General features: G+C 49.0%; 5 protein-coding genes across 5 annotated transcripts; 1 reads left to right on the plus strand and 4 right to left on the minus strand.

The window, feature by feature from the left end:
• Positions 1-512: 512 nt before the first annotated feature.
• F5891DRAFT_1034889 (uncharacterized protein) lies at positions 513-2,400 on the minus strand. Its single transcript, XM_041361786.1, has 7 exons — positions 2,199-2,400; positions 2,034-2,149; positions 1,825-1,964; positions 1,496-1,768; positions 1,221-1,439; positions 989-1,123; positions 513-937 (listed from the first exon to the last, which is right to left on the minus strand). The coding sequence occupies exons 3-7, from the start codon at positions 1,945-1,947 to the stop codon at positions 800-802; spliced, it is 888 nt and encodes a 295-aa protein (XP_041225832.1). The 5' UTR covers positions 1,948-1,964; positions 2,034-2,149; positions 2,199-2,400; the 3' UTR covers positions 513-799.
• Positions 2,401-4,536: 2,136 nt separating this feature from the next.
• F5891DRAFT_1034892 (timeless protein-domain-containing protein) lies at positions 4,537-8,752 on the minus strand. Its single transcript, XM_041361787.1, has 11 exons — positions 7,867-8,752; positions 7,443-7,818; positions 7,154-7,392; positions 6,758-7,088; positions 6,595-6,710; positions 6,392-6,538; positions 6,192-6,341; positions 5,912-6,124; positions 5,708-5,852; positions 5,563-5,661; positions 4,537-5,512 (listed from the first exon to the last, which is right to left on the minus strand). Exons 1-11 carry the CDS (start codon positions 8,686-8,688, stop codon positions 4,782-4,784), a joined length of 3,369 nt encoding a protein of 1,122 aa, XP_041225833.1. The 5' UTR covers positions 8,689-8,752; the 3' UTR covers positions 4,537-4,781.
• An 886-nt stretch (positions 8,753-9,638) lies between these two features.
• Positions 9,639-10,582, minus strand: F5891DRAFT_1188959 (DUF757-domain-containing protein; the record flags this gene model as incomplete). The annotated part of the gene is made up of 8 exons (XM_041367075.1): positions 9,639-9,752; positions 9,831-9,859; positions 9,913-10,001; positions 10,054-10,194; positions 10,243-10,295; positions 10,356-10,386; positions 10,455-10,465; positions 10,535-10,582. 8 exons carry the CDS (start codon positions 10,580-10,582, stop codon positions 9,639-9,641), a joined length of 516 nt encoding a protein of 171 aa, XP_041225834.1.
• A 343-nt stretch (positions 10,583-10,925) lies between these two features.
• F5891DRAFT_1188960 (uncharacterized protein) lies at positions 10,926-12,485 on the minus strand (the record flags this gene model as incomplete). The annotated part of the gene is made up of 5 exons (XM_041367076.1): positions 10,926-11,064; positions 11,112-12,051; positions 12,111-12,204; positions 12,257-12,395; positions 12,463-12,485. The coding sequence occupies 5 exons, from the start codon at positions 12,483-12,485 to the stop codon at positions 10,926-10,928; spliced, it is 1,335 nt and encodes a 444-aa protein (XP_041225835.1).
• A 412-nt stretch (positions 12,486-12,897) lies between these two features.
• On the plus strand, positions 12,898-14,903 carry F5891DRAFT_908801 (uncharacterized protein; the record flags this gene model as incomplete). The annotated part of the gene is made up of 2 exons (XM_041373591.1): positions 12,898-12,939; positions 12,996-14,903. Coding segments are annotated over 2 exons (1,950 nt in total), but the record flags the coding sequence as incomplete, so codon positions are not given.
• Between the last annotated feature and the right edge of the window lie 2,043 nt (positions 14,904-16,946).

Consider the following 16,946-nt stretch of genomic DNA (forward strand, 5'->3'; position numbering starts at 1 on the left):
CGATTCGGCGTTAGTCCGAGCCCAGAACGTCTGAACCTTCTCTTCATGAATCATGGATCATGGATCCAGCGAATCCGATGCACGTCCAAAGGAAGTCCGAAGCTCGAATCAAGCTGTTCGCAGAGTCCAAAGATGAAGAGGGCAGTGATTTTTAGAGGCAAAAAGGGTTTGGAATTATGCCCGAGCGAGTACCCGTTTCCATCAGAATGTTCACTGCCTTGATTGTTCTAGTGTGGTATTTGGCGCTTGGGAGAATATAGATAATTTTAAAAAAGTTATCGACGTCGGCAACGCGAAGAGATGATGTGGATATGGCCGAGGATGTTAGCTCTTTGCCAAGGTCGCAGGCAGGAACGAGGAGAGTTCAGGTTCGCTGAGCTTTGGGATATACGTAACAGTGCATCGAAGAATCTGGCAGATCATTTGAAACAGCCGCGAAGACCAAATTGAACGGGGTTACCAAAACCGCATCAACGCTCAGTTGATCGAAGCGATGTAAAATTGATAGGTTCCGTAGATACAAGTCGCAACAATAATACTCATAACACCACCTACTTATATTACAATGAGTATCAAGATTATACAATTCATGCACATATATCCACTAGAATGCGTGATAACTTTTTACAATAGCGAAGCGCAAAATTAGAAGTAGTAGGTTGTTCGTAGGCTCTAGAAATAGCGATGCGGCAAAGAGAGCTAGTCGAGATGCAGCGAGACAGTGATAGCAATAGAGCGGGGGTATCATCTAAACCGATCAGTCCAAAAGAAGAGAACAACAATCCGACGTATTTCGGTTCTACCGATGAACCTGGGCACGTTCGGCCGAATAAGCATGCCAGTTATCCACTTCAGCTTCTGGCACAGTTTGGGCAAATGGAGGGAGAGTAGTGTGGTAATGGTTTGAGGGCCCATTATGGTTGTGATGGTTTGATGACTGCGAAAACCAGTCTGTAAGCAGTTGGGATATTGATTGCGTACAACTCACGCTGTAATGATCGTCTTCAACCTTGACGGATCCGTAATGATTGGAATGGTAGTTGCTTGGAAGTGGGTGATGCGACAATGAACTTGGACGACTGTTGACCGGGGAATGCGATGAGTGTTGCATTTGGGTGGGCTGCTGGTGGGTGAAACAGAAAACAATGGTCACTAGGATCCAGAGAGTTCTCATAGAGTTGGAGGACATTACGTCACTCGCGCAAGGAAAAAGCACTCGCCGAAAATGGAGGACTTGAAGTTGAACTTGATCCGGACGGAGTATGAGGAAGGTGATGAAAAGCGGGAGCGTGCAAATTAAAGAGCGAGGAGGAGTTGCCTGAAACACCGCCATGACCAGATGTGCCATTGTGGGAGGGTATATTGCCATACTGGTGATGGGAAATTGGCTGCGGAATGGTAAGTGGAGGTGGACGATCACCATGAGGGGCGTCTTGCGGCTAAGTAAAAGGCGTTGTCAGACTACTAATAGTGTTGAGGAAGGAAAAGAACAGACCATGTAGAGATCATCCATTTTGCGTTTCTTGAAGTCGCGGTCACAGTTGCGAGTGTCGTGGAAGTTGGACATGGAGTGCCGACGATAGTCTGAGGACAAATGACCAGCTCGATGGTCAGATTCCAACAAACGTCTCATTTCTTCATTTTCTTTCTGCAAGCGAGTATTTTCTTGCTCGAGCTCGCGAATTTTGACCAAGGGGGGCGGTAAAGCCGCCACTTGGTCTGGAGTAAAGCCCAAAGCAGTTTGTAGTTTAGTGACGGTTTGCTCGAGCTTGAAAAAAGGGAAAAGTTAGAAAACGCGTCAAGTTCGCGTCGTATGGAGCTAACCTGCTCGATGTAGGCCTTTCGCTTTGCACGATGGCGAGCTTGAGCTTTAGCATTACGGCTGCGCTCTGGACGATCGGGTTGTGACGAGACAGATTCAGCAGCGGAGTGAGCCATCGAGGACATGTAACGTTATAACGTAACTTTGGGAGAGGAAAGATAGTTCGGGGTTGTAAAAAAAAAGGATTGGACGGTTATTATAGTTGGCGTACGTTGAAAGGACTCCACTCAGACGCCCAAGCCATCGCAACTATTCCAAAAGAATTCAGTGCCTCGGATTCCGAATTATTCGCTTTGAAAAGTCAGCCGACATGTCTTCAATGCGACCCTGGTGGCAAGCTTGATTCCTTGCAATCTTGAATCAAATCTCAACGAACCTTCTCCGACTCCATTGTATTACATTACAATGTCTGTGTGTTCACGGAAATCCTTTGAACAATTATTTTACCTTGCCCCCCGGCGGTTCACCCCAAGTACCGCAACTTACCTTCCTATGTTGTTTTGAAGATAATAATTTTTCACAAGAGAGTTCCCCCGTCGGCAAGTTGCGGTTGTTCCATCAGGCTAATGCCGCTGTGCCTTAGGGATGCGTTCGTGTGTTGATCCCCGATCAACAAAAATATATTATAATCTACTTCCGCGTGCAATCTACTCAATTTTAAAACTCAGAACTCCGCGATACTCCGCCACTTCTCCAGACCTTTCGTTATTGCGAAGTGTTCGCTGAGATGCACTCCCCGAATTATAGCGTACATAGGTCTACTCATCTTCTGTGATTATACCACTACTGCTACTACTACAACCATACAACTATTAACTCACTAGTACCCTCGGATATCCACGGCTGCTTCGAACATGTCACCATTCAGGGACTCCGTCTATCATAAGATCGAAGCCCTCTCTCCCCATGTATATCCCCCAACGCTCCCTACTACACTACAAGTACGCTTATCGACCAGCGGCTATCAACTTCCGCTCGATGGGAATCCGCGCAGAAATGGCGAGGTGCCAATCACCTGCCACCTCGGTTATATATCGGTGCTCAATTAATCGAAAAATATATCCCACAAGATACCTTTCGGTGAGATCCGGTTCCGCCAATGTCCTACTAGCACTAACCCTTGGGGGGTCTATTCACAAAAAAAAAACGCGACTGTCTGCCAGTAGCTGACTCCGTGATTGACGGGGTCTTTATACCCTTTCTCCAAATCGCATCTACTAAACAAGTTGGTAGTTTATCCACTTTCAAACTGAACCCCACCAATTCAATCGGCAATCCCCGTCCTCCCACGCGAAGGCTGTGCAAGTCTCTTCACGCCAAACTTCTTTCCGATCCAAGCCTGTGACTGGGTGATCTTCATTTATTGACCAACCTGGGTATGTCTGCCGCATTAATGTCCTGCCTTTGTACGTCATGCCACTCCAATTCAACGCCTCGCAATCGCGTTCGAGGGTCCCTCTCATCCTTAGCCGCTGGCCACTCAGGTTCAACCTAATAATAATCACCGCAGCGAAGCCTAACAAGGGTACACACGGACCCATTTTGCGACTGGCACCAGCCTAGCTCGAGCGCTTTGTTTCCCTGCGGTTCGGAACCTCCAATATAGGCATGTAAGAGCCGAAGGGCGAGCAGGTCGCCCATCGACCCCCCATACATAATATCTAATGCGGTTCCAATTTTGATAGGCGCAAGGCGTGGAACATTCCACCGCACACGATATGGGGTCGCGGCTCGGTGGCCAGTGGCCGACCATCCTCCTTCCTCTTTCGACACTCGTCGATTTATTTATGGCCCCTTCATCCCAAGCTCACACTCATTGATCGAGGTATCATTGCATATTGCGATAACTACTTCCAAGACATCGTCATCATCATGTTCCCCTCCTGTACCGTCGGAAAATTGGGCCACCACTCGTCGCGGCCACGAGTCTGATCGTGGTGGCATTAATCTTCACTTTCCTGTGGTCTCGGATGTCGCGATCACCGGCAATTAAGCTATCTCGGGACTCTCTCCTCCAGCCTCATGGAAAGCTCAAGGCATATCTAAGCGAGATGATGAGGCTTTTACTTCCAAGAGATTTGCATGGGAAGAGGTATCCGGCTAAACTTCTCAGTTGAAGCCAGAGAAGCAGATAATATTGACTTCGGGACAATGTTTCTCCTAGGCTAGAGAATATGTAGCTCCGAGTCGAATCCCGAAGACATGTTTGAGATGAACGGTCATCATATGCGCCGGCGCCTCGTATGTAAGTATGAGCTCTTCGGGAAGGTTGCAAACTTTAATAATGCGGCCTACAATTGTAATGGGGACAATTGTTATAGGTTGCCACCTACTCCTTTTGCAATAGCAAGAGTACTTCGGAATGGAACCAATATAGTTTACCTCGCCTCCACCCACCGCATTTAGCAGGTGGCATCCGACAACGCAGTTAAATATATTTGCTTATCACTAGTACACAGTCTTGCAGCAAAGTGAAAATGGATGCATCGCGAATGGACCGATACTGACGAGCTCTGCTCTGGTGCGGTCGGTCGTCGGCTTTGACCATGGCAAAAACGTTGACACGTTGGAAGCGATTTGATCGCAACCCCGAGTGCCTAGACGCGTGTACTCCGCGACGCTGTAGCAAAGGTGGTAAGTCGGGTCCGTTCGGTTTCAGACATGATTGTTCTTTTGTCCACGTGCATTCAACATTGCACGTTTATCATCCTCAGATTTGCAACGCTGGCTGATATCGACACGGTCGCTCGCACTGACTCTATGGCCCCTATGTGTACCATACCAGTTACTCCGCGGGTCTAATGCTGGAAACAAAAAGAGAAACACTGGTGAATAAATTACCGTTTTACCAGCCCCTGGGATGCATTTAATAGGCATTTGTGCAACACTTCAAAACATGAAGATAAATCAGTACTACATATGAACGGAATGACGGCATGGGGTCATGACGGATGGACTGTTACAGTTCATCATCCTCAGAAAGGACCAACCGCCCCGTCCCGGTATGTCGAACGCCCGCCAAGTCCATCCCTGCATCGTCCTCGCTCACGGTGTCCGTTGACATTGATCGCTTTGCAGAGCGTTTTGGAACCGGCCGCGGTCTTGGGCGCGTCCTAGGTGCGGGAGTTTCTGGTGTACTGGAGCGACTTCTCCGCATGGCCCCGAGGATGTCATCTTCACCGTCTGAGACATTTTCATCGGCACTGGACTCTCCTGCCGGTTGATTCTCGGGGTTCCCCACATTACCCTGCTTCCTAGCCTCAACATCTTTACCTTTTCTCCGCCGTTTTTTAGTTCCCGTCGCTCGCATGGTTCCGATCTTGCCACTTTGTGCGGCTGCCATGACAGCTTTATCTCTTAATGCCTTTTCCCTTTCGAGGAAGGCCTCCATATCCCCGTACTCTGCATCACTGTCCTCAATGAACTGTGCTGACTTGTATTGCGTTTCTTCCTTCTTTTTCTTCTCCCGTCTCTTGCGCTTGGGCTCGTTATCGTCAATAAGCTCGACGTCAGAGTTAGAGGGTGATCGTCGTCTCCGTCGCCGGCGGGACTTCTTGCTCATGAGCTCTGAAGCCTTCTTGCCGTCAAGGTCAATGGGATGTTGGAGGAATTGATCAATGACATTGATGCTGCTCAGCAGGTCAGAAGGAGGAATCACTGCTGGAACAGCCCACTGTAACTCGTCACCATCTATAAACTGATCAGCTGGCCGCTGCTCAAAAGTTCGCGAAAGAACGAACCGTCGTCATAAATGGTGAACTTTAACAGTCGAAACATGAGCTTCAATATCGAGTTCTTCGTTGCGGCTTCCGCATGTTCATCGCTGATATATGGTATTACTGAAAAGGCGTTAGCGCAGAGTAAAAGTTATCCAGAATCACCTACAGTAATCGAGAAATTTGGAGATTGCTTCTGCAGAAGGAGTCAACTTCTTCTGTTCATCGTCGTCCAGGTCGGGGTCTCCGTCTTTGGGCTTTTTATCCGTCCCCTCGATAATCTTATTGCGTTGACGAATGACTAGCACCAATATCTTTACAATTGAAACATGATCAGAGTCATTCGGTGAAGATGATTGATATGATTACGAACGTCTTTGACCCATTCTATAAGTTCGGTCTTTCCATCGTCTACTAGGGCCGCTATCGCAATCCCGATTTGCTCGCTCCACGAGTAACCCTTCTTCACTTGCACCTCGGGAGGGAAGTTGGTATCTTCTACTATCTCGCGCTCATGGCGGCCTTTGCGTTCCGGTTCCCAGCTCGAGTACAGTTTCCAGTGTCCGCGGTTCTTGGGGAAGAATGCCTGATTCAGATTGAGACAGATAAGCATTGAGCGTTAGTACGTGAGATAACAAAAATGAAAACCTCACCTCAACCGCGAGGAATGGCTCTCCTTGCAACGCCTTGAAGAACCTGTGCAAAATGAAATTGACCAATTTCACAAGGTCCTTGGACGACTGGTCTTTCGGCAATGACTTCTGATCATCGAGAATCGTTTTGAATAGATGGAGTGTCGAAACCTATAAGAACTTGTATACCAAGAAACAATCAACACATAATGACAACTTACGTTGAAATATAGCCCTTCTGCCTTAGCTTTCACGGCTTGTCGGTGGATCAAGTTGACCACCCTCTTCATGAACTCAGGGGAATCGAAGTCCCTGTAACGCGAAAGATATGTCAGAAGGGTCTTCGTTATCGCCGAGTTTGCAAATTTCTGCACATCAATCAACCAACTGTCATTCAATGTTCCGCTTCGATCATGCGACACACCATTTCGAAGGCATCAAAGGTGAACATTGTCTCGTGGACGACCTCCTCCTCGCTATCCCCATCAGGTTCGTTCTCAACGTCAGGCACCCCGTCTTCATCAGCTAGTAGTCCCTGACCTGCGATAACTTAAAATGACACTGAAGGTGGAAAATGTATGGCTTACCCGTGGTCTTCCTCTTACCCGGCTTCTTTTTCCTGACGTACACTGCCCCAGTATTCTCTTTCCCCCACCGTTCCAACATCCGTAGCAATGCGTAAGCGAGGTGCACACTGGCATTGAGATAGGCTAGTGATTGCGTCCCCTCCTTGTAAGATCGAAGGCTTTCAAGTGAAATGTCAAGAACGTCGCCATTATAAATCAACTGTTGTTGTAAAACAGCTGCAGCCTCATTGAGCTGAGGGTCGGAGATTACCGACGAAGACATGACGTCGATCAGGAGAAGGAGTTGAGTAAGGCACTCTATTCCCGCTTGCAGCTCATTCCACATTTTCGGCTGAAAAAAAAAAGCTAATGTGAGCCAGCGACCGTAACAGGTGATAGCTTTGACTTTCACAATACCTTTTCATCCATAGCTTGTCTCATCCGCTTCAAGACCCAAATGATCCACCCACGGTCGGTAACTTCCGCCACTAGCCCGAGGTTCCATTTTCGCTGTCCTTCGGCCGCCTTTTCGTTGGACCGGGATGTCAGGAAAAATTCAAGGTACCACTTCGTGACGTAGAGCAACCGAAGATGATCTTTTTCTTTGATCTTCGGGCGTTCGGACTTGATGTCCTTGAGCAGAGAGCGGAGGAACGCTGCCGAGAGAATGAGGAGGACTGGGAGTATGGAAACTGACTATACAAACGATTAAACGATGACTCCACAGACTCGCGAGCAAAACCCTGAAGGACTATCTTGGCTTCGACGGATAGATTGTCCTCGCGGGCTAATTCGTCAATTTTGTTGCTTTTGCGAGCTTTAGAACGCTTGGCAAAGTCGAGAACGTTTCCAGACTCTCGTGTGATAGCTGCTTGGCGATGAAGGACTAGCGGCCTAGAACTAGAGGCTGGATCGTTTGGACCTTCGGTGTCTACATCTGGAGCTACTGGTTTCTTGCCCGGCCTAAGCTGCACGGAAATAGTTGTCCCAAAACGGGAGTGCCGTGAAGATGCATTCCTTGCCAAGTCTTTCTTTTTCTTGTCCTCTGCAGCAAGCAGCCGATGAAGGTTTTGCGCTGGTTGCTGGAGTGGCGTCAGGATGCAGCAAACAAAAATAGGAAGGAACTTCACTTTTGACTGGTCTACGGCCAGTAGATGAGGTTTTACGCCGCGAAATAACAAATAGAATATCTCGAGTACAAGAGTATTTGATGCGTTGAAAAGAGGATCATTGGACGTATTGGCAGCAATGGTCAGAAGCAAGTCCAGCGTGTGTGTCTCCGAGAGTACTTTTACAAGTCTAGTCTGCAAACTCGAGTACTCCACCTGGTCCGCGCTCAGGTGCGTATTTGCAGGGAGGTCCTTGATAAATATCAAGTTCCGGATGAGATGCAGAATCAGATTCACTATCTGTCCGTCGCGCTCCTTCCTCTCCTTTGCAGGCTTTGAAATTGGGGGGAGAACAATCCCAAAGAGAGCTTGCATGACGCCTGGCTTCAGAAGTGCAGCCTTGTAATTGAGGTGGCTGAACATTAGCTGGGTATAGTCCGTCCCTTTATCAAGCTCCTCATCCAGCTCCTGCAGCTCTTCCGCCATGTCAATTGGCCAGGTCATGGCAGTCATTAAGTCTGCACATGCGATGGCGCGCTTGTCTTCTACAAGTCCCTTGCCTGCAGTTGCCAACAGTATCGGTACAAGGTCGTTTGGGAGGACCCGGGTCTCCCAAAATATGCGCGCGACCGTACGCTCGTCATCCGTGTCGTCCTTTCGCCAGAGTTTCTTCAGATCTCGGAGACAACCGCTGACTTCATCGCCCATACGGTAGGCACCACCTTCGTAACCACCAAGTGCATCAACGACTCGTTGGACGACGGGCTCGAGAATAGCTCTTCTGTCGACTTCTTCCAGGCCGGACTCATGGGACGAGTGGATAGAAACGACATCGTTATCCATGGGCGAGTGCTTTGACGCTGAGCAGAAGGAGTTGCGATGCTCGACGCGAATGAGTAACACGCGGTCTGTCACATCACGTGACGGAAGTCGTAGGTTTCACGTTTATCATTCATAAGACTACATCGGAAGTCTAACTAGAAAAACGACACAAACTCGGGCTCACAAGGTGCGTACACGAGTCGTACTTGGCGTTATCCTCTCTGATTCACGCGGTTCCCCCTCACGTCGGGGACCTCATTGCTGGAGATCCCCTGCTGTCTGCAGTCACAGAAGATGGAGTACTACTTAGCGGCACTCACTGAATGCAGCGATGCATTCGTCGTACGTAGGCCACAGCACTCGTATCAGTAGCGCGATGGAATATGATGTATGAGAGATTTGCAACGACGTCATTCGACATTATCCCGTCAGAGATGAGCTTCTCTTTCTCATGCCAGCAGGGTAAGGCAACTGCCGTATAGTAAGCTTTCATGACTCTTGGGGTACAAAGCATAAACATTTGTCGTGGACCTAGAGGAGGGCTGCAGTAGGGCTGGGCTGTAAATTAGTGGAGAAAGGTGAAACAATGAGAAAGAGGGGTGACGATCGATTGAAACATATTATTGTGGCTGCCGGGCACTCCAAGGTATTTACTGCAGTGCTTGCTCGGTGTCATGACAGGCGTGGAAGTAGAGTGGACGGAAGCATAAATAGCGCTCCAGATGGGCGTCGTTGGGCTGTAGATAAGTCAGGCACTTGGATGCCACCGAGGAACGAAAGAATTACGCATCATCTGATGCATATGAACAAGCAGACATCCCGGGCCTGGAAAATCCCGCAAAAATGTGATGACTTCTAATAAACTACTCTGGATGATGTTCGTCAAGGGGTACTCATTGTTAGAGGACGAGTTACTCACAAAGGCTACACAATATTGAGGAGAAACAGTACATAGCCTTGCGAGGATGTTGCTATGATGTGCCATTTTTCTTCGCTGCTTTCTCCTTCTTCAACCTCTCCTTCTCGGCATCTGCCTTGGCAATTTCATGTGCTCCGTCATTTAGTCCCAGCCGATTCCGGGCAATCTAGGGGCATACGAAGAAAGTTTTTATTAGTGAAGAAAGCCGTAAGATCATCGGTGATTGGGGTGATTCTAAACTCACCTCAATAGCGTAGAACTGTATTCGTGTGACTAGACGTCATGAGGTTCGCATCAGGGACATCAACAAAGAATACTGGGAATACCGAAGATGGTGTTTGTCTCCCCGTACTCTTTCCTTGCATCCGTGCGGATGAGAGACCCAAAATTGTAATCTTTCACTTTTTTTTCATACCTGTAATTGGGTCGAGCTGTCAGCTGTCTCAACACATACCGATAGCACTCACACTTGACAAAACTCTCTCCACTTCTTTTTTCCAATGTCGCTCTTGAGCCAGTCCTCGTCAAGCCTGACAAGATGTGCATGATTTTCCTCATTGAACTCAGGGAACGTCGACATGGTATGTTCGTATATCTCGTCGTCAAGCCTGTCCACTCAAATGAGCCGCTGTGTGGTTCGAATAGAAGAGCCTCACTTTGTCAATTTGAGTGAACGCGGATGAACTTTCTCGAGCAGGTTCCAGTATGTCTACCCAATCATAATGGTGTCAGCTGCAGTGAAAGGCTGAATAGCCCGACACTCTCGCACCTGAGCATGTTCGACCGCTTTCACTGCAAATCTGCGGAGATTGACGAGTTTGGCATAGATCAATCTGCGCTAGACGCCCAAGTGTCTTTCGGCACTCACTGCTTCTCTATCTACGCTCCCATGAAGCAAAGAGAACGAATGATGAGCACAGGAAGATCGTGTGGAGACGATTGGTCTACCTCGATGAGATTCTGAGCATTGTTGGGATCAAAGCTTTGAGTCGACATTATGTTTCTGAGACTTGAAAGGTCGATTTCTAGGCAATTCTAGGAGTATTGTGGAGTAGATGGTGAGAAAAATTACTGCGGTTCGCGGATGAGTACTGAGTAGTGACGAATGAGGCTAAGTACCTCCGAAGAAGTCGTGTGACTGCGATCTTATCAAAGACAATAATAAGTTGGCATACAAGCGTGTACCAGTACGTGCATAGTCTTTTTCAAAGTGCTCAGTATCCTTAAACCCAGTAGAATGGCGGTAACTGTCTGTTCCTTCTTTATTATGTATCGTTCAATGGAATGTTTGCGACATCTCCCAATAAACTTAAGACTGCATATCTCGCACACAGAAAGATTAACTCCTAGAACTTGTTTTTGATTTCTTTTCAACCCCAACACCAAAGCGTTTCAACTTCTCAAAATACTTTTGAACGCGACTCGCAACCTGGCGTGGTGTCCGGCGACCATCCATGGCTTGCGAGATTTTTGCCCATCTATGACGGTTTGAGTCTTTTAAGCAGACGAGAAGATCAACGCTCACCGATTGCGCTCACCATCTGGAATCTCCTCGAGGAGCCGTTCAAGTAGGTGTTGTTCGGATATTGACCATGCCTGCTTATAAGTCTCGGGTTTTGGCTTGTCTGTATATGCTTTTGCTTCTGGTGCGGGTGGTGACGGCTCGGCTTTAACTTTGTGGTTGATATTCTTGACGTCAGTTGAGTTACGAGACCGTTTTCCGAGAGTAGAAAGAGGGGGGATGGTGATTGACATGGATTCGGCGCTGGCCTCCAGGTTATTGTCGAGTGACTGAGGCTGGAGGGGTTTGCGCGAACGGGAAGATCGATTGAGGCTGTCAGGCTGTGTGACAAGGCGTTGATTAATAGTCGAAGTCCGTCTCTTGGACCATGATGGTAAAGGCTGAGCAGGCTCTGGTGGTGCTATTGTGGATGGGGTAGATGGAACAGTCGTACTTGTGGAATCAATGGATGTACTGTCGTTGCCTGATGGCCATAGTATGCTCTCGCTGATATCAACCTCCCCACTCTCGTCATCTACATCATTCCTGACAAATACTGCATCAGCCACCTCTGCATTCTCAGTGGCAGCGTTATACGAAATCTTTCTCTCTTTGAGTTTTTGTATCTTCGCATGTGCACGCTCACGCCTGCGCGTAGCTGTGAAGGATTCTTGGACGGGAGGTAATTTTGTTTCTTTCTCTTCCTCCATGCCTTCGTCCTCGGATAACGTAGGCTGATCGAGACTAGCATGGAATGGAGATGCGGTAAGATTAGAATTAGACGTAAGATAGAGTGCGTTTTCAGGGTCTAAGCTTCCCAAGACGGGGTCAATGATGATTCGCCGTGCATCTTTGACGAATTGTTGAAGGGCAGAAAGAGGGGAGTGTTGAGTGGTGTGCGGCACGCTCCATTCCGTGTGTGCGAGACGCTTTCGGACTGCAAAAGTTCGTAAAGGTGTAGGGTCTGCGACGAAGACGGGATTTAAGATTGCAGGAAGGTAAATGAAAAGACAAAATCCCTACCAGCCGAGGAGAAGACCTGCCAATGAACCTCGTTCGCAAGGGGAGATACGGAACACTCATTATTTTCCGACCACCTCAAACCAAGGCTGTTGAACTGTAAAATAATAAGGGAGGATGTGCTATTAACCGCGCGGTAAACTGCATACCTTCGAACCGATATTCTCGGTGAAGGCCTTCGGTTGGCTAAGGGCATCTGCCCTGAGCTTCCTAAGTCTGTCTATGTCTGCCTCTGCACGACTCAACAGAGATTTCTGAGTTTGTATGTAGGCGGACAGCGCCTCGAGCCTGTCCAAGGAGTAATAAGTTGGCCAAATACATCACAAAAATAACAGATAAAAAACAGTAGGCGTACGTCTCGGCGCGTCTCGAGTCCATGTTTGCGATATCATGGAATTAACTCTCTCTCTGAGAGTTGCACCAAACCGATTGTTGCAAAGTTCGAAATGATTCCTCTCTATAACAACCCAGCTAGTCCAGACTCAGTGCTAAAAATTATTTTCGCATAAATTGCGTAAATCGCAGCACTGATTAAATGCTGACCCCCCTTATGGTACCTATTTCTCACGCATGCAGATGTTCAATTGATCGTCCAAAAGTTCAACCGTGACCGAAGGACTCTCGTCGTCGGCCGAGACGGCGAGCACGCCTCATTAGCCCACCGTTCATCATGGCCTCCCAGGCCGCTTCATCGCACTCAATTTCTAACACCGCATCCTCCACATCTTTGTCACCCAGTCTCGCCAATCTCAACGCCCTATCTTCCCCCAAGCCTGATCATCAGCGGCGCATGACGGCTTCAGCACTACCGCCTCCAACATCATTGAACTTGGTATCGCTTATTGATTTTTTGTTGCTGCTGAGTAGGCGACTAAATGTGTTGTTCAGCCCGAACCTGTCTATGGCCATCCCGGGCACGCCCCAGGATCACCCCGGCGGCCACCATCGCCCCTTCGTAATGAATTCACTCACAGAAGATTCTCAAATGAAAGCCACTCCGGAGATGATGACGATGATGACGATGAAGAAGACCAAGATCTCACGTGGCCACGCAGCCGGTCGCCTACGTCCACCTCAGTCACTCAGTTCGCTGCGAACCTCGCAAACCGTGTCAATTCCTTCATCAGTCCTTCAATAACAGGCAGACCTCTTCCGTCTGATGACGAATTAGAAGCTGAAGCTCAGAGAGAGCGCGACAGAAGTCGACGAGAAGCCGAACGTATCCTCACACGGGAAGCAGAAGAAAGGCGAGCCATGGAGGAACGTGTCCTCTCTATGATGAATAGTTCTCCACAGTCACTTCCCCCTCCTCGAAGTAGGTCACACACGTTACCAAATCCTCCCTCTCCTGCGCACTCTCAGAAGGACAGTAGCCCCAGTTGGTGGACAGCCGCCAAAGCACGCTTGACTCCTACAAAAGATAAAGAACCACTCACTCCAGCTCAGCAAGTCATAGAAGAAACTAAGGCTCGTGAAAAGGAAACGAAGAGTGCTAAAGGAAAGGACAACGAATGGCCTGCCTGTTCTGCAAGCAAATATACCAACCCCGCTTACCTTAACCTGAAGATACCCCCGGGTGGCCCTCCCGCTCGCACGTCGTCTCCTACCTCCCCGACTCCAATTCGAACACCCGTCAACCTCTCTCCTGCCCGTGTCACACAAGTTCCAATAAACCTCTCGCCCGCCTCGATTCAGAGAGGGACTTCTCCTGGCGGTTCGCCTGCACGTGAACCACCTCCAATTTACGCCTCGTTCACACCCTCGGGTACTCTGGATGTACCAGGTACACTGCTATTGATTGCAAAGCGTTTTGAGAAACTTGAGAGGTGGAGCGTCACCCACGTGCGTGCACTCGAGGAACGCATGGGTGATGTCGAGCGCTGGCTGGTCGATAAGGAAAACCAATGCAGCAAGGAGGGGGGATCTTCCAACAACGACAAACCCTCTCCTAAATCTGAGTTGGCTGCTATTCAAGGAGACGTCACTGAGCTACAGTCACGAATGTCGGAGCTTGGCCGAGAGATGACCCGCCTTGCGACATCACCTGCCACTCTCTCGTCTAACAGCGCCATTCGTAGCTCGCCAGTCATGAGCACCACCCCTCCTCCGGTGGAGTCATCCATCGTCAGCCCTCATGAACCTACCTTTTCTAGCGCAGCGGACACTACAATCTCCGAATTCTCATCCCCCAATACCACATCAACTCTAGAAAATATCTACAGTCTCTCCACTCCTCGCCGAGTACCATCCCTTACAGCCCGCGAGTCGACAAGTCCACCCCTCGCTCGTGTGTCCACCCGTCGTACACCGTCAGCGAGCAGGACACGTCTTCCATATCCAACAGGCGACTACACTAGCCCGGGAGAACTAATATCCCCACCTCACACTCCAGCCAGCTCGCCTCCGCTACCGGCACGTCCTGCATCAATGGTAATTTCCGGATTACCAGCTTTGTCCAGTCCGCTGGAACTCCCCGCCGCAATCACTCCACCTGTCCGCGCGCCATCTCCTAGTCTGAGTGGCCTGCCCGCTCCCAGCATGCACAGCCCCCATCGAGGCAGCGTGAGTCCTTCGCCTATGCAAGCAGCGCGTAAGCGATACACCGTCGCTCTCGGTGGACCCATCGTAGCGCCCCCTGAAACCGAGCTTGACTACGGGAGCGAACGTTCGGGCCTCGGCATGGCGTCTTTCTCTACAGCAGAGAGCAGTGAAGACGATGACGACGATTACCAAAATGCCGCAGACGAGACGTTGGGGAAGAAATCTGCATTCCGTGCGATGACTGCTGCCAAACTCGGCAACGGTGATTTGGCGAGCGCTACGCCTGCGAATAACAGCCCGGGTAATCGTACGCGCGCGCAGTCCACCTATAATGGGTACCCGAATCCATTGCAGAGCAACCAAGCGGTGTCTGCGCAGTCAAAACACCGTTTCCGATCGCAGTCCATTGACTTCCGATCGGATAGCACTTTTGGTGGCGATCAAGCCAATAAATTTGTGGATCCACTTGTTCTGCGACGGGGGAAAACGGAGAGGGGTAAGGAGAAGCCTCTAGTGGGGCCAGGAAAGAAGGTTCCTGTAGGACAGCTTGTGGCGTTCTTTGATTCGGAGCGTCGCTGAGTGTGTGCTGTACCTTCGCGACGATGTTTGACTTTCACGATCTCATCTCATGACCTTCCAAATCTACATGCTGACTTGATCTCAGACTTATTTCATACCCATATACCACGCAATCATGCCTGGTCTTCGTTCGTGTATCTTTGATTGTTGCTATCATTGTTTTTGAGCTAATGGCTTCCTGCTATGACAGAAAGATACACATGTGTACTTGCTTCGTTGGTACGATGCCTCATCCTCCATGTTGTTACGCCTAATAGTAATAGCTATCCGTTGCAACTGATCTGCAACTGTAGCAATTGGGGACCGGTTCTGGGTGTGGGTAATGGCATGGGCATCACAATGCTACGCTGTCCTCACGTTGTAATTGGTGAAGGAAGGAAGGTTCAATGGCACATGCACAAAGTAGTGATCCAAGAAATGTGGCGTATCATGACCCTCAACAGGATATTCGGGATGAAAAGGTTGATCCCGACTGTTCATTAGGAACCAAGATGAGGTTCTGTGTTTTTTGTGAGGGGCGTTAAGACTCGGGGCGCCTCCCACATAGATAGTGGACATGCAAACTGAGGTTGCAAGAAATACAACACCACACTGACCAGTACAACTTTGTGGAGAAGGGGATAATTCAGGAAGCCTTAGGTTTAAGGCACATCCAGTGAATAAGCGGATGGGAGTGATGGGACTTTAAGAGTCAGTATTGGCAGATGGTATCATTGGCATCGCGAAGATGGCTGGTATATGATAAAGCTATTACAATTTCAAAAATTGGTTCGGCATTTGTCCGTAATTGAAATCCGCTTGGTTCCGCTGCGCATCCAGCAATATCGTATTGAGTGACCATATCCAAAAGTAGGGTGCCCGCCCATGTTCCTGATATGAGTGGACAGAAGATTGACATGTTCATGTTTGTCCCCAGAGCCTGGCATCATCGTCTCTATGCGTCTGACCCGAGACTTTCAACATAGTACTGTGACATTGGGATGATTTCGCAAGAGTCCAGTGGGGAACACTGCCTGGCGAGATTCAGAACCAGACATGAGAACTTCCTGCGTGACGCGCACTCCGGGGGACAGCAGAATGACAGTGAATGGCAGTGAATAATGCACAGTAGTCGCATATATCGATGGCAGGGAAGTGACAGGTGACCTGACCAAGCTACTGCGACACCGAAGACCGAAAAATGCGGTGATGCATTTGGTGCCGCAGTACTTGATCGAATATTTGCTAGTGGTTGATGGAAAATTTGAACCGTGGTGGGTGACTGATCATGTTCTGGAATGTCACAAAGCCTGTCTTTCCCCATCAAGGAATGTCTTTAGAGAATCCCCGTTTAATACACGCACCATCCTGCTGCTCAAGGTACCCGCGTACTTTTTCCTGCCTATGCCAAGCTGATTTCTTCTGAGAGATGATAGTTGGAGCGGAATGTCGGAGATAAGGCAACAAACAAATTTATTTCACCTGGACTTGTGTGCATTGGAGTAATCAATGGAGTGAGAATCGGGACGGAACATGGGCCTGAAGCATCCGATATTACTCCAAGTTCCGCATTCCGGTCAAGCCTGCAAGACGTCGGATGAATTCCGCTGGTCTGCCAAGCCAAGGGGATTATCATTCTTCATCCTTACCATCTGATGAACCCTGCAAGCGAACAAAAAATATCGAGTATGCGGCATATAGAGCACAGAAGGACACCAGGTGTGGTTTGCAATTGCCATA

Source organism: Suillus fuscotomentosus (assembly GCF_016647785.1).
Source record: "Suillus fuscotomentosus strain FC203 chromosome Unknown F5891scaffold_28, whole genome shotgun sequence".
NCBI classification, from domain to species: Eukaryota; Fungi; Basidiomycota; class Agaricomycetes; order Boletales; family Suillaceae; genus Suillus; species Suillus fuscotomentosus.

What these genes read in the sequence shown, in the direction of transcription:
- F5891DRAFT_1034892 (XM_041361787.1), bottom strand. Translation starts at nt 8,688, where the DNA reads ATGGATAACGATGTCGTTTCTATCCACTCGTCCCATGAGTCCGGCCTG. An exon ending in TGGCCGTAGACCAGTCAAAA is followed by an intron (nt 7,819 to 7,866) that starts GTGAAGTTCCTT and finishes ACGCCACTCCAG; the next exon opens with CAACCAGCGCAAAACCTTCA. An exon ending in AGCCATTCCTCGCGGTTGAG is followed by an intron (nt 6,125 to 6,191) that starts GTGAGGTTTTCA and finishes AATCTGAATCAG; the next exon opens with GCATTCTTCCCCAAGAACCG.
- F5891DRAFT_1034889 (XM_041361786.1), bottom strand. Translation starts at nt 1,947, where the DNA reads ATGTCCTCGATGGCTCACTCCGCTGCTGAATCTGTCTCGTCACAACCC. An exon ending in GAAAGGCCTACATCGAGCAG is followed by an intron (nt 1,769 to 1,824) that starts GTTAGCTCCATA and finishes CCTTTTTTCAAG; the next exon opens with CTCGAGCAAACCGTCACTAA. An exon ending in TTGAAGACGATCATTACAGC is followed by an intron (nt 938 to 988) that starts GTGAGTTGTACG and finishes TGGTTTTCGCAG; the next exon opens with TCATCAAACCATCACAACCA.